The following is a 13,661-nucleotide window of genomic DNA, read 5'->3' on the forward strand; positions in this document are numbered from 1 at the left end:
GTTTCAGCATTCTTAGCCAATTTGCGCAAGACAAGTAGTATTATTATATGGTGAAGATAACGCTGAAAGCCAAGTACTATTATTTTCACCTGAGCTGTATGTTCTACCTACCTGAGCCACCGCCGCGGCAAAGGTAAAGAAAACCTGGAGGATGAGGTAAAGAAAGGAGGGAGGAAAAGAGGGAGGCAAAAGCAAAGCCAGAACATCACGTACAAGAAATTAGCAAACACAGAATCAGCTAACGAAGGAGAGCAAAAGAGAGTCTAGATGAGGAGGGGCTGAAAAAGTCGTAAAGAAGTAAAAGCGAAACGACTGCGAAACGGATTATGATGTTCCCCAACCTGATCATGATGATGATGAATGGATTGGTCTACGACACACATATGTATGTAGATGCCGGGAAAACAGGAGAAAAAAGGGGAACAGGGAAATAGCCGGCGGGGGCAGTTGGACAAATGGAGTTACTAAAAAAAAAAAAAATAAATAACCACACCAACACACTCAAGAACATGAACATGGACCACGCGTAACGCGTTCTCTCTCACTCCTCACCTTCCGTCTCTTTCTTTTTTCTGTAATCGTGGCCGGAATCGTAAAACGTGATCGAGGGCTTTATGTGTACAATACGTTTCGCCATGGGTCTGTTTTTGTTGTTACTTCTATAATGTTCTTGTTTTTCATTTGGCTTGTTCTTGTTGTTGGCACTTTTCAATGCTCTACAAAAAACCAGGCTTGTGATTCATATATTAAGTTCCTGGAACGATCTTAATAAGCCTGAGCCATACAACTAAATTCAATCACAATTTAACCAGCTAACCCGATTCCATTATTCAAGTTTTTATATCACATTAAATCCACTAATCCTTCTATAGTGATCATGCTGTGTTCCAAAATGTATCTCTATTAATAGTAATTTAGGAGGTACTTTAAAGAAAATGTATCTTTGAGATTTATGGAACATCATTTGTCATTCAATTAAGAGTATCTCATAAATTTATCAAAATATATTTAATGTATTCGATTCAAAATATTACTTGGCTATTTTAACTTGTTAATTTTTTTTTTTAATTTATAATTTAATTTAATTTCATAAGAAGAGAATTTTATTCGTGTCTGTGGGGTCCCGAAAAAATTTTAGCTTCTTAGGCTATAAACCTTCTAAGTGTAAGTCTTACTCTTGCTTTGGCTGTATTTTTATTTTTCTATCTTCAATGTTGTATGGATCTTGTATCTAAATGTATGATTATTTTGTTTTCTACTCCCTCCGGCGGAATAAAACAAGCGAAATCAAAGAACAACAAAAGTTCTTTTTTGTGTTGTTTTTGTTATTTTAGCTGCTTTCAGCTTGTAATCTCAATTTTCGGTCTTAGCTGTTCAGTTTGTTCCAAACTCCCTCTTCTTTTCCTGTCTTCTGTCTTTTGGTGGGGTAATTTACAAGTCTGGGCAGCAAAATTTACATGCCGACATTGATTTGTTGTTGTTTTTGTTGAAACTGTTGTTGAACTGTTGTTGTTTTTGTTGTTTTACTCTTTTGGATGGGCTTGGCTACGAATGTTAAAGTTGTGGGTCAATGAATCAGCGTGTGGATGCCGCAACAGCTGTGCGAACTTTTGACGGATCGTTTTGGTTGAAGTTGGCAAAAAATGGGAGTGGATATAGGGAAGATGTTCAGGTATGACCTCAGAGAAACTCATTTGGCAAATAAACAATCATTCTTTAATGGAATGTGGGAGAAGTTGATAGTCCTATCGTTCTTCATAATATAGAATATCTCATTTAGGTTATGAAAATATTTAAATGGAATATGTGAGAATATTTAATATTATAAGCAAATGTATACTTTTCCTCTAGTGTTCTATCAAAGCTCAAAGTATTAGGATAAGCATAAAAGATGTCTCAAGTACCACATCAAAAATTATTTCTTTTTTTTTGAACATCATTCTTTCTGACGATCCTCAAATCAAGAGTTTTCTTATCAACCACAAATGAATACGTTTCTTGGATTGTTCGTCTTGCGGTTGTTTGTTCTTTTTTCTTTCTTTTATTTGCATTTCTAACTCCTCAAGAAGTGATAAGATTTTTTTACGGAAAAATTGTATTTACTCTAGGGAATAACTCTTACAAAATGTGAATTCTTTTAAAACGCGCTTGAAGTGGCACCGCCACCTCATAAAACGAATTTGCATAAATGCTAAGTCTCCATAATCAGCACAATAATCTCAAATAATGCCAATTATTATTAACGCGCCACTATAAATGGCTGGTGTCCCGCCCACTCGCATACCTTCTAAGCCAACTCCCACGTTGCCGTGGGCAAAAGAGCAAAGGCGATAAAAAAAAACCCGAAGAATTAAACAGTAATCGCTCCAAAATTGATACCTAGAATTTCACATTTTTTTCTATTTCACCAAAGAAGTTTACCTTATGTAGAGCAATTTTCATAATTCCAAGCTTGGACTACATAAAATTTGTATTATAACAATGTTAAAATCAATCATTAACGAGTGCTCCCTGTAAATCAAAACCAATTAGCAGAGATGAGAAATTCGAGAACCGATCGCGAACAATTACGTGAATAATTTACAGCTGAGATACGGGCTACTAAAGCTGCCAACGCATTGTGGGATCAGGTAGATCATACAGAACCGGTTAAGAGAGGGTGTTTTCGTGTTTTTTTAATCGAACGCCGGCTTCCACACGGTAAAAACATAATATTATGAGTTTCCAAAACTGTCGTAAAGATGTTCGAGCAAGTCTTATATGTTTTCTGCCAAAGCTGAATCAAACCAAATGGATGCTTTTTATTGGTGATAGTTTTCCACAGTGTACAAAAAGGAAAAGAGTACTTACCGCTCTTGAGACGATCGTTAATTAGATCCTCGATCAGCTGCGGACACTCGCACTCGATGGCGTAGCAGAACTGCTTGAACTTCTCGAATCCGTTCTTGGCGATGATCTCGATGAGGTTGGAGCACTGGAGTCTAAGGATTTCGGCGTCGTTTAGTCCAGAGCATAATCCGCCGCCAGAGGGCGTTAGTGAGCGGCTGTCGCAATTGGCGTCTCCGTTTACACTGGCGCACCGAGAGGATCCACTGCCCCCGCTTCCTGCACTTCCCCCACTTGCCGTACTACCACTGCTTGCAACGGCACTTAGTTTCCTCTTGGTGAGAGAGGGAGCACTGCCAGGAAGCTCCACTGTGGCAGAGGCGGCGGTCGAGGGCGTGGGCGTTACGGCATTGTACGGCTTTAACAGTAGATCCTCTTCCGACTGACTGAGCACCGAGTTTTTGACCAAAACCGCCAGCAGATCGGTGCTCCCCAAATCCAGCATTATGCGCTCCGTATGACGGGTGAGTAAAGAGCGCACCTCTTCCTCTTCCTCGCGCGTCATCTTGGCTTCTTCCGTTTTTAACTGTTAATTTTTACTGTTATTTATTGCACCTTACTGGTACACAAACAATTCACATTGCCATTTTTGCGGCATTTTCGTAATAGATTTAACTTGATTATATATTTTGTATTCACTTTATTTTAAATTTATGTAAGGAAACTTTAATTTATTCGATTAATATTGATAATTTAATAGTTTTACTGAATTAGATATTGTTGTTTACTTGTAATATAAGTTTTGGTGTTTATTTGCTTTTGTTTCTTGTGCTCGTTATATTATGCCAAGAAAATTGACTTTGTTTTTTATTTTGCATTATAATTTTATTTATTCCTTTTGTTTTATTTAATATTTAGAATAAGATTCCAGGTGTTTCAACTTCTTCTTGTTTGAGACATTGGGTTTTTTCACTTGAATACAGAATACACTTAAAAATGCGCGCCATTTATTTTCCTGTTCGTTTCTTTATACGCTTCTTTGCTGTTCGCACTTTAAACTTATAAATTCGTGTGGTGGTCAAACATATTATATTTTTTCGAGATCAAATATTTATATTTTTACCCGGCACTTTATCTTATTCGTGTTATGGTTGATATTTTAAAAACCGCATTAATCGACGGCTTTCTGACCGCGCGTTCAGCTCGGCGCTTGAAAAAAAATTACCGAGTGGGTAAAGATGCGAGTTGCTTATATAGATTTTAAGACCCCGACTCAAACATTTTCTCCCTGATTCGCTCTCTCTCGAAATGGTCTCAAAGTACCCTGTAGTTGGGGGGTATGCTGTATATGTCCTAACGGGTTGAACGGATAGTCATGTTCACAGTGTTGCTAGATGTTGATTTAATTTGTTTAGAAAAATAAATACTTAATAAATAATTGTTACTTATATTTTTATATTTGTTTAATAAATAGATTTTAATGACTCAATGCAATTTCCGATTTTGCTCATATCAATTCTTTTACGTGGTATCCACTAGTTCAGTATATACTCCTTCCTAATTTGAGTGAATTTGAGCGCCTTGTGAGCGAGAGTGTAATGGAAAACCGGTATATAGTGAGTGCAAAGATGGACTGAGAGAGGAGAGCGAGAAAGTTGTAATTGCTTTTGATTGTTAATGCAGTTATACACTGCAGCTGCAATGAGCGGATATATACATATGTATGTGTGTGTGTGAAACAAAATCAAACAAAATAATTTTGTTTACTTTGCACTCTCTGTGTTTTTGTCTCTCTTTGTAGCTTGGTCTGACTTTGCCATAACAATTGTCTTTGTTATTCACTTTGCTCAAATAAATACAATTTTATTTATCTTACAATGTAACGTCAAAATATTATAATTTAAAAAATTTAATTAATTATATCCCTTTCTTATAAACATTCGTGAAATATATATATGTAAATAAAATAGTTTGCTTAAACAGTTTTAGTTATTAACATTTTAATTTGTAAGTTAAAAATGTATTGGAAATATTAGGATGCAAACAAAATAGCATCATATTTTTGTTAAAGTTTTAAGTTAAATAAAAAAGTTTTCAAGTAAAATTCACAGATAACCAAAATAATTTGTATTTTTTAATCTTGCAAAGCAAATATTGAATTGGACGGAGAATTACCATATCGTGTGGGCCCTAATGAGGACTCTCTCGGGGTTCAAAAACCGGAATCGGAAGCAGTCTTACGGTCCTCGACACCTAGCCTTGATTAATTGCCAACCGGCCACACACTCAGCCACATGCTTGGCCGTTTATCTCGAGTGCTTTGCCATTTTACAATCTGTTGACCAACTTGTAACCGGTCATCACTAAGGGGCTAGCCAAGCACTGATCAAAAATGCAACCAAAATTAAGAATAATTTAAATTAAATAGCCTTAATTTTATATTTAAAAATTTATTCTCATGTTCAATTGATTCCAAACAAAGCATTTTCTATAATTTAAAAACTTTTTGGAATATTGTGTTAACTATTTAAAATATATTGCTTTTTCTTTGAAATTGTGAAATAGTGCTTAAGTAAAACTTGTACACAAAATATCCGATATTCTAAGATTTTTGTTTGATAATGTTATTCTTTAATTTATTTGAACTTCTGTATTTAATAAGAAAAGTTTTTATATTTTCTTAGATTTTAGGCAAGTGCTTAGGTAAAACTTATATAACAAATTTCTGATCTAATTAATTTTTTTTTTTTTGATAATGTTCTACTTAAAATTGTTTTAATTACTTACATTAGGAAAATTGTTATATTTTCCTAGTTTTTGTAACTGTGTAACTCCACATACAAACAATTACAGAAAGGCTCTAATTACGTGTGTTTGAATTGCGGCGCCCTGATTAAGGCCCTTTTGCAGTCCAATCGATGACTGCAGCGGGATAAAAATAACAGATGTTGAGCCAGACCCTGGAAACGGATAAGGATAATTAAGGGAAATTAGTGACGGAGCTGCCGAACGGTGATCAGATTCCAAAGGGGTGTACTACAGTTCTGGGCAAGCGAATGGTCTGCAATCTGCAAATTCCAATTCCAGTTCAGCATTCCTGAAATTTTCCGCCTGTCAGCAGATTAACAGGTGTTCCCGCCCCCAAGTGAGGCAATCACAAAATTGTTCGCATAAATTGATTACAATAATTTGCCTATCCCCCAACTTTAAGCCGCCCTCTGCGAAATAACCTCGCTGCTGGTAAATATTCTAAAATAGCAGAAAGAATAACAACAAGTTGTTCTGTCGGCTTCCATAATTTATGCAAAAATGCAGTCGAACCCAATGAAAAGTGTCGCTCACAAATCTAGGCGGTAAATTGCATTTTGCGATTACAAATTCGCTCCCACTACTTTAAGGCAAAAGTTGTCAATCAAAAAGGGCCCCTAGAGTAGGGAATATTAATTAGAAACATAGTTCGAATAAATCATAATAGCTCTAGCGCGTAAGAAAATAATAATAATATTTCAATAACATTTTGTAGGACTGTGCATTCACATATTATAATATGTGTAAGCCTTATAGCCTTACCAGAGATTAATGTGTGTTACATCCAACATCCAAGTGATCACTGTAGTTTTTAGGTGGGTGTAGAGAAAAAAGAAGTTAATTTGTGCGAGTGTTTGTGGAAGGCCTGGAATGCAAATCACTATTATTACCGGACAATTGCTGGGTTGAGAGTGCATTCAAAACAAATGGAACACCACCAGAAAGGAAAAGTTGAATAGCACAAAAATCTGGCTGATTTTATCCCACTCCAACTATCCGGGATTACACATTCAGCAAATAGAAAATGTGGAAGTGGCGAATTTTATCAAATTGTACCACATGCTCTTGTCCAGAGTTCCTATTTTGTATTGCTCGTCACGTCTCTGCAGCTTCCTCTGCAATTAAGTGAGGGTAGGGAACAAAATACAGTGCAACATCTATAACTAAATACTTTTGTAAGTTTGAACTGTGGTAAATAAATATATATGACTTTGGCAAAATTTGTATAAGCCATCAAAAAATTAAAAAAAAAAATATACACCCAAGAAACTAAACTATTGTTACATAAATTTTAATCTATTGGGTATAAACAATTTTCTCAATTATATAAGTATTAAATTAATGCGACGGAAGTATCAAAATAAAACTTATGTCGTTTAAAAATAAGGCCTTGCACTACAGTTTTAGACTCTTCGGTATAAAAATTAAATTAAAAAGTAATGGGGCTGTTATTAAAACTAAAATTTCAGTTTTTTTTTCTGGCGGAGTAAATAGAATAAAATATTATTTGTAATCTTCTTACTTGGGAGTATGAGTTACAGAAGAAAGACTGTATTTAGTTGCCAAGATTAAGAGGCTTTAAGCCTCTTTCCGATTGTCTGTCGTTCTTCCGGGGTGCAGAAATCCGGACATTCTGTAATGTAAGAAGGCCCTTCAGTCATCCATCAATCCCTGGACTTACCCTCAGATGAAGTTCTTCCATTACTTTTCCTGCAATTTCAGGTGCACTTGTTCGATTATAATCATCTTGGGGAATTGCTGCCGAGACAGCTCCATTTGCCGATTAGCAGCAGACCCACCGCACGTGGCATCGCTCGTCGGCACTATTTGAATTATTGTGGAATTTTTATTATTTCGTAGTTACTTGTGCTTGATGCACTGCAGACCCACTGCCGGCGTGCTGTTTTCTAATCTGGACCAAGAGAAAGGCCATAAAACTGAATGGCCAGCTGGAACACAGTGCAAACTGCTTTGAGTAATGGTCTCCAAATGGTTCTGCAGGTGGTAATTGAATTTAATTGGTTTTAGTGGCTCCGTAACCTGCTTTAAATGTGTCTGTAATGATGGCCATGTAAGCACATCGTGAAGCTCAATTGATGACTGATTAACAAAACAGAACACATGTTAATGTGTCAATCGTTTATGATGAAGTTTCCATAAAAAGCTTTAGAGCTTTAATTAAATTGTATTATTTAGATTGTTATATGTTTATTCTGCACTACATTTTTATACCCTTGCAGAGGGTATTATAATTTCAGTCAGAAGTTTGCAACGCAGTGAAGGAGACATCTCCGACCCTATAAAGTATATATATTCTTGATCAGCATCACTAGGCGAGTCGATCTAGCCATGTCCGTCTGTCCGTCCGTCTGTCCGTCTGTCCGTCTGTCCGTCCGTTTATATGCAAACTAGTCTCTCAGTTTTAAAGCTATCTGCATGAAACTTTCCCAAAAGTTGTCTTTCTATTGCAGGTAGTATATAAGTCGGAACGAGCCGGATCGGACGACTATGGCATATAGCTCCCATAGGAACAATCGGAAAAATAAATGAAAAAAAATTATAACTTTGCTGTTTTTTAATTTTTTGTTTAGTTCTTCGACATTTAGTAATGGTTAAATATTTCCGATTTACGGTTTAAATTTCATCAAAATCGGACGACTATAGCATATAGCTCCCATAGGAACAATCGGAAAAATAAATGAAAAAAAATTATAACTTTTCTGTTTTTTAATGTTTTGTTAAGTTCTTCGACATTTAGTAATGGTTAAATATTTTCGATTTACGGTTTAAATTTCATCAAAGTCGGACGACTATATCATATAGCTCCCATAGGAACAATCGGAGAAATAAATGAAAAAAATTATAACTTTTCTGTTTTTTAATTTTTTGTTTAGTTCTTCGACATATGGCAATGTTTAATTATTTCAGAATTATGGTTTAAATTTTATCAAAATCGGACGTCTATATCATATAGCTCCCATAGAACTAATAAAAATATATAAAATAACTATCTAATAATTGAGCTGCAAATCATCATAGCTTCACTGTGTTTCAGTATATACTGAAGTAAATCATAATTTAAATGTTTTCAAAAGTATTTAATTCATGCAATAGCTGCAAGGGTATATGAACTTCGGCTTGCCGAAGTTTGCTTTCTTTCTTGTTTTTAATAGGTATTGGATTTATTGTTGGCGAAAGTGAACCACCCTAACCATATGTAACACCTCTACTGGTAGTTAAACATAATCTCCGCTAACTGTTTACAGTTACTCTATTGCCACCTACTAATTCGCCTTCCAGTACGAAAAGACCCGTAAGTCTCCAAATCGAGATGTTATATATGTACATATGTACACGTAAAACGGATGAATGGAGATGAAGGAGATGGTATAGCGAGGAATCGAAAAAGATTGGATCACTTTCGTACGAGCGATGGCCGCAGTCAGAAGTGAATTCCCCAGCGAACCGAACAGTAATACCAACACCAATACCTCCACCAAAACTGATCGCCTGAGGTCCGTGAAAAATCGGGTGACCACGTGTTTGAAGCAGTTGTGCGAAAAACTCCAGGCAACTGGATCTTTTCGCAAGAGTTCCTCCAGCCGATTCTACAAGATCTTCGTGAAGGCTGATTATTCCGGTTTACGGGAGAAATCCAAATTTTTGCGCCAGTTACAGAAGATCTATAAATCGACGCGAAAAACCGAATCGCCGGAGTTGTGGAAAGTGCCGTTGGCCCATGACGTCACCGGGCAGAGCAGCCAGCAGTTGCAAATCGTAACCAGACTTTTCTCATCCACTCTGATTTCCACCGAGGAAATCACCTACAACACCAACAACAAGAACAACAACAGCTGCAAAAGTCGGAAAAGCCATAAAAGCTACAAAAGCAGCATGACCATTATCGAGAGCAACTATATAGCTGTGCGCGAGGAGTTTCCCGATATCGACACCGAGGTGCGCGCCATATTGCTCAGCCACGCCCAGAATGGGATCACGATATCGAACATCAAAAGTAAGTTTTCCTTACTATGCTGGTATTACTTTTTTGAACAAAATTCAATAGGATTCATTGTATGAAATTTTCAATCCTTATTTTGCCCACTGTAGATTTTTTACATTCTGATTAAACTGACAATTAATGCCTATAAATTTAATATTATTGTTAATTTTTTGGTGCTAAAAAAAAATGTTGAACCGAACACGTGGTTTAAAAGGGTTCCACAAAGAAATGACCCACCCGAAATCCATGCTTAAATTTATTTTTAATTTAGTATTTAGTAATAATTTTTTTTCTATTAACATTTAAGTTATTTGCATAATGATGGTAAATATTTTTACTGATAAAAATCCTTATAACTTATGTTCCCAAATTATCATAATTCTAGGTGAATATCGAAAGCAGACGGGCTGCCAGTTTCCACTGCACGACAACGTGACGGACTTCCTGCTGACCATTCCGAACGTGACCGCCGAGTGCAGCGAGTCCGGCAAGAGGATCTTCAACCTGAAGCCGAACGTGAAGAACCGCCACCTGCTCGACATGGTCCTCAACCAGAAGCAGCGCACCAGCGACTACAGCAGCGGAGCTCCCTCCGTGGAGGACAAACCTCGTCCGCCACCACGATACTGGAAGTTCCCCTACAAACGGCGGGCCTTGTCCCAGCTGGAAAACAACCTGAACACCGGTCCAAAACTGAAGGAACAGGAACACCAGTTCCAGGCGGCCACCACCAAGGCGGCTCCACTGCAGCAACTGGCCAAGGAGGCAGCGGAGTCGAACTGGTGCTACCAGGACAATTGGAAACATCTGTAAGTGGAATCAGACTAATTAAAAACCACAATTGTTACAAACGAACTACGAACCCCATTAATGAACAAAAAATGTTAAATCTTATCTCTTTAAATCATAACGAATTTCCTACTTTAAGATATACTTCATGGTAGAGTATTAATTCTCAAAACTAATTTTTTATATTAATTTTAAATTTAATTACTTATTTTGGACAATTTAAACATTGCCTAGAGATACTGTTTGGTATAACTCTGTGGTGGTTAAGTTTTATTTATGAAAGAAAATTAATTTGAAAAAAAAATTTTGTTTTTCCATTTAGGAAATACATTTAGAAATTTTGTATAGCTCATCTTTAAAATAATTAGCAAGAGACTTGTTCTTTTTATTTCAATAATTAGTAAATTCAAGCATTTTGATTGATCATTTTAATTAATTATAGATGCCCTAATATTTTGTAGTAATTTAAAATTCTAATATTTTTCTTAATAACCTAATATTTTAGCAACAACTTCTACCAGCAATCCAGCGCAAACGAACCGCAGATGCCAGTGCCCATTAATATATACAGCGATGCTACAGAGGAACGAACTCAGTTTGCTGTTCCCGAGCCGCGACCATGCGGCAAGAACCACAACCAGAATAACAAACCAAATGTAAATCAGCAACTGGGATCATTTGTGAACCCATTTAATGATATGAATATACTGAAGAGACGCCACGATATGACGCCAACACCCACGACTTTATCCAGTGGAACGTATAACGATTCAATGCTGACCATCAGTTCGGATTACGATGCCTACCTGCTGGACTTTCCGCTCATGGGCGATGATTTTATGCTATATCTCGCCCGCATGGAGCTAAAATGCCGATTCAGGCGACACGAGCGTATCCTTCAGTCCGGACTTTGCGTCTCCGGGCAAACGATCAATGGCGCCCGGCGGCGGTTGAAGAAAGTTCAACTGCCCGCAGGCACCCAGATCATCGTGAACATCGGCTCCGTGGATATATTGTGCGGAAGGCCTTTGGTTCAAATCGAACACGATTTCCGGCTGCTGATCAAGGAGATGCATAGCCAGCGATTTGTGCCCATTCTCACAAATCTGGCCCCGCTGGCCAACTATTGTCATGACAAGACTATGTGTGATAAGATCTATCGGTTCAACAAATTCATCCGCAGCGAGTGCTGTCACCTGAAATACATCGACATACACTCCTGTCTGATCAACGAAAGGGGCATCGTGCGGTTCGATTGTTTTCAAAGGTACGAAAGTGAATTGCAATCTATAAACATTTTACAACTTTTTTAAATTTAAGAAACAAAATAATTTGAAAAAATTCATTGATATCTTATACTTTAATCAAATTTTTACTTTCTTGTTTTCATTTCTATTATTTCTTAAAAAATATCCGTAAATTTAATTTGATCGGCAAACTTAAGAAACATTTTTGGCTTTTAAATAATTGTTTTCTTTTCTATGCTACAAATCCTTACAAATCTCTAGCTATATTTAAAATTTCAAATTCAAAATCAAAATCTTAATTAAATCCTTATCAATGCCTATAATTATTTTTTTTAACACGCATTGTTTTGAAGTGTTTAAAAGTTAAATCAAATAATTAAGCATACAAATCTTTTTTTGCAGCTCACCACGCCAAGTCACTGGTTCCAATCAGCCATATCTGTTCTGGAACAAAATCGGGCGGCAACGTGTGCTGCAAACTATTGAATCAAATCTGGAGTATTGAGTTTGAGTTTCTAATTCAATATATATTGACTGGGCTGGCACCATGAAGATTTGTGATGATGTTTTTACGATTTACGCTGATGGCTCGCTGTTTTTACGGAATTCGCTTAATTTTAATGTGTTTTATATGTATGTCCCCTGTTAATATATATATATATATGTTTGTGTAATTGTGTTAGTCCCTAATTGTATAAAATTGTGTGTTTTGTGTTATTTTCTAGATTTTAATTTTTTCCTTTTCACTGCCTGTGAAATCATTGAATATTCCATAGACTTTCTGCACACTTTTTGCTGATATCCCAAAAGGTGTGCAAAAATTCAAACACAAAAAAATTGCAGGCAGTTGGAAACTTTTCTCAAAACATTTTCACTTTTCTAAAACCATTTTCCCTTGAAATCTGCTTTATAAATCAGATTGCAAAGCAAAATGGAATTTAAATGCAAATCCATTGCAAATGTTGTAAACTGTTTTTTGTTCTTAATTTTTTGTGGGCCAAAATGCTTCATGCTCCTGTATCGCAACCTGCCACTCCCCCTTCCAAAAACAAAAACGGAGGACGGAGTGGGCGTGGTCGAAATACATTTGAGCCATGCTGCATTTTGTCTTCAGCGAAAATGCACTTGCTCCACTTGGAAAATTCGCTTGCACAAAATCAACGCCGCGGCTGATTTATTATTAATGTGCTCAAGCAAATTCAAGTGAAGCATTTGCGCGATTTTCGTGTTCCGGTTTCCGTTGAAATAAAGTTTATAAAAAGCTTACACTCTGCTGCAGACACGCCACCGGAAGTGCGCACTAAGCGTGTTTCTGTTGCACAGTGTAGAATTACAGTGCACATAACAGATCTACTCTAAACTCTTCTAGATAGCTATCTACTATTTATAAACTTATTTATTGTCTTGAATGTATGTTAATTGTATGTTTTGATGGTGATCACGTTTTTTTTGTCCTATAACAAGATGCAATGTAAAATCCAAAAAAAAATGAAAAAATAATAAAACAAGGGAAAATAACTTTTGTTTGGAATTTCTTCATTCAGTTATTGAGTACTTTTTTACTAATTAGCGAACTAAAAATCACAAGAACATGCAAATATGGAAACCTCAAGACGTTTAAACAAATAAATAAATATTTGTCTTGCCAATAATGAAAGTGGTTGAAAGAAAAATAAAGTAATAATAATAAAACACAGACCTGACAAATCTAAATCAAATTAAGATACATTTTAAAGTTAGCGCCAACAAGGTTTGAAGCACTGGTAGATGCTTACCCGAGTTTCAAACAAACATTGTACAAACTTAAGGAATACCCCAGATATGTTAATTACCTATTTGTTTATATAAATTGTTTAAAAAAGAGAAGTTATGCATTACGTCGATGTTTGAAACAGTAGAATATTCTCAAACTCTAATGCAGTTTTTGATTTGATGTTTAAAATAATTCCTCTTAATTTGATTACTAGTGAATTGCAAAGCTGCGAAGA

General features: G+C 36.2%; 2 protein-coding genes across 7 annotated transcripts in view; one reads left to right on the forward strand and one right to left on the reverse strand.

The window, feature by feature from the left end:
• The window catches only part of LOC108143816 (tight junction protein ZO-1), a 90,549-nt gene extending 86,505 nt beyond the window's left edge, over nucleotides 1–4,044 (reverse strand). For all 6 annotated transcript variants that reach the window (XM_017268339.2, XM_017268338.2, XM_017268346.1 and 3 more), the window contains exon 1: nucleotides 2,851–4,044. In XM_017268339.2, coding sequence (XP_017123828.1) covers nucleotides 2,851–3,391 — 541 coding nt within the window. In that variant the 5' untranslated portion in view covers nucleotides 3,392–4,044. The remainder of the gene's footprint in view (nucleotides 1–2,850) is intronic.
• Nucleotides 4,045–8,975: 4,931 nt separating this feature from the next.
• LOC108143917 (maternal effect protein oskar) lies at nucleotides 8,976–13,191 on the forward strand. Its single transcript, XM_017268497.2, has 4 exons — nucleotides 8,976–9,649; nucleotides 10,023–10,446; nucleotides 10,932–11,693; nucleotides 12,076–13,191. Exons 1-4 carry the CDS (start codon nucleotides 9,067–9,069, stop codon nucleotides 12,176–12,178), a joined length of 1,872 nt encoding a protein of 623 aa, XP_017123986.1. The 5' UTR covers nucleotides 8,976–9,066; the 3' UTR covers nucleotides 12,179–13,191.
• The last annotated feature ends 470 nt before the right edge of the window (nucleotides 13,192–13,661 follow it).

Source organism: Drosophila elegans, unplaced genomic scaffold (assembly GCF_018152505.1).
Source record: "Drosophila elegans isolate 14027-0461.03 unplaced genomic scaffold, ASM1815250v1 contig_468, whole genome shotgun sequence".
In the NCBI taxonomy this organism is placed as follows: Eukaryota; Metazoa; Arthropoda; class Insecta; order Diptera; family Drosophilidae; genus Drosophila; species Drosophila elegans.

Bases quoted from the DNA above. Each gene is read 5' to 3' on its own strand.
- LOC108143917 (XM_017268497.2), top strand. From the start codon at position 9,067: ATGGCCGCAGTCAGAAGTGAATTCCCCAGCGAACCGAACAGTAATACC. The intron at 9,650-10,022 runs GTAAGTTTTCCT...TCATAATTCTAG, and splicing joins CACGATATCGAACATCAAAA to GTGAATATCGAAAGCAGACG. The intron at 11,694-12,075 runs GTACGAAAGTGA...CTTTTTTTGCAG, and splicing joins CGGTTCGATTGTTTTCAAAG to CTCACCACGCCAAGTCACTG.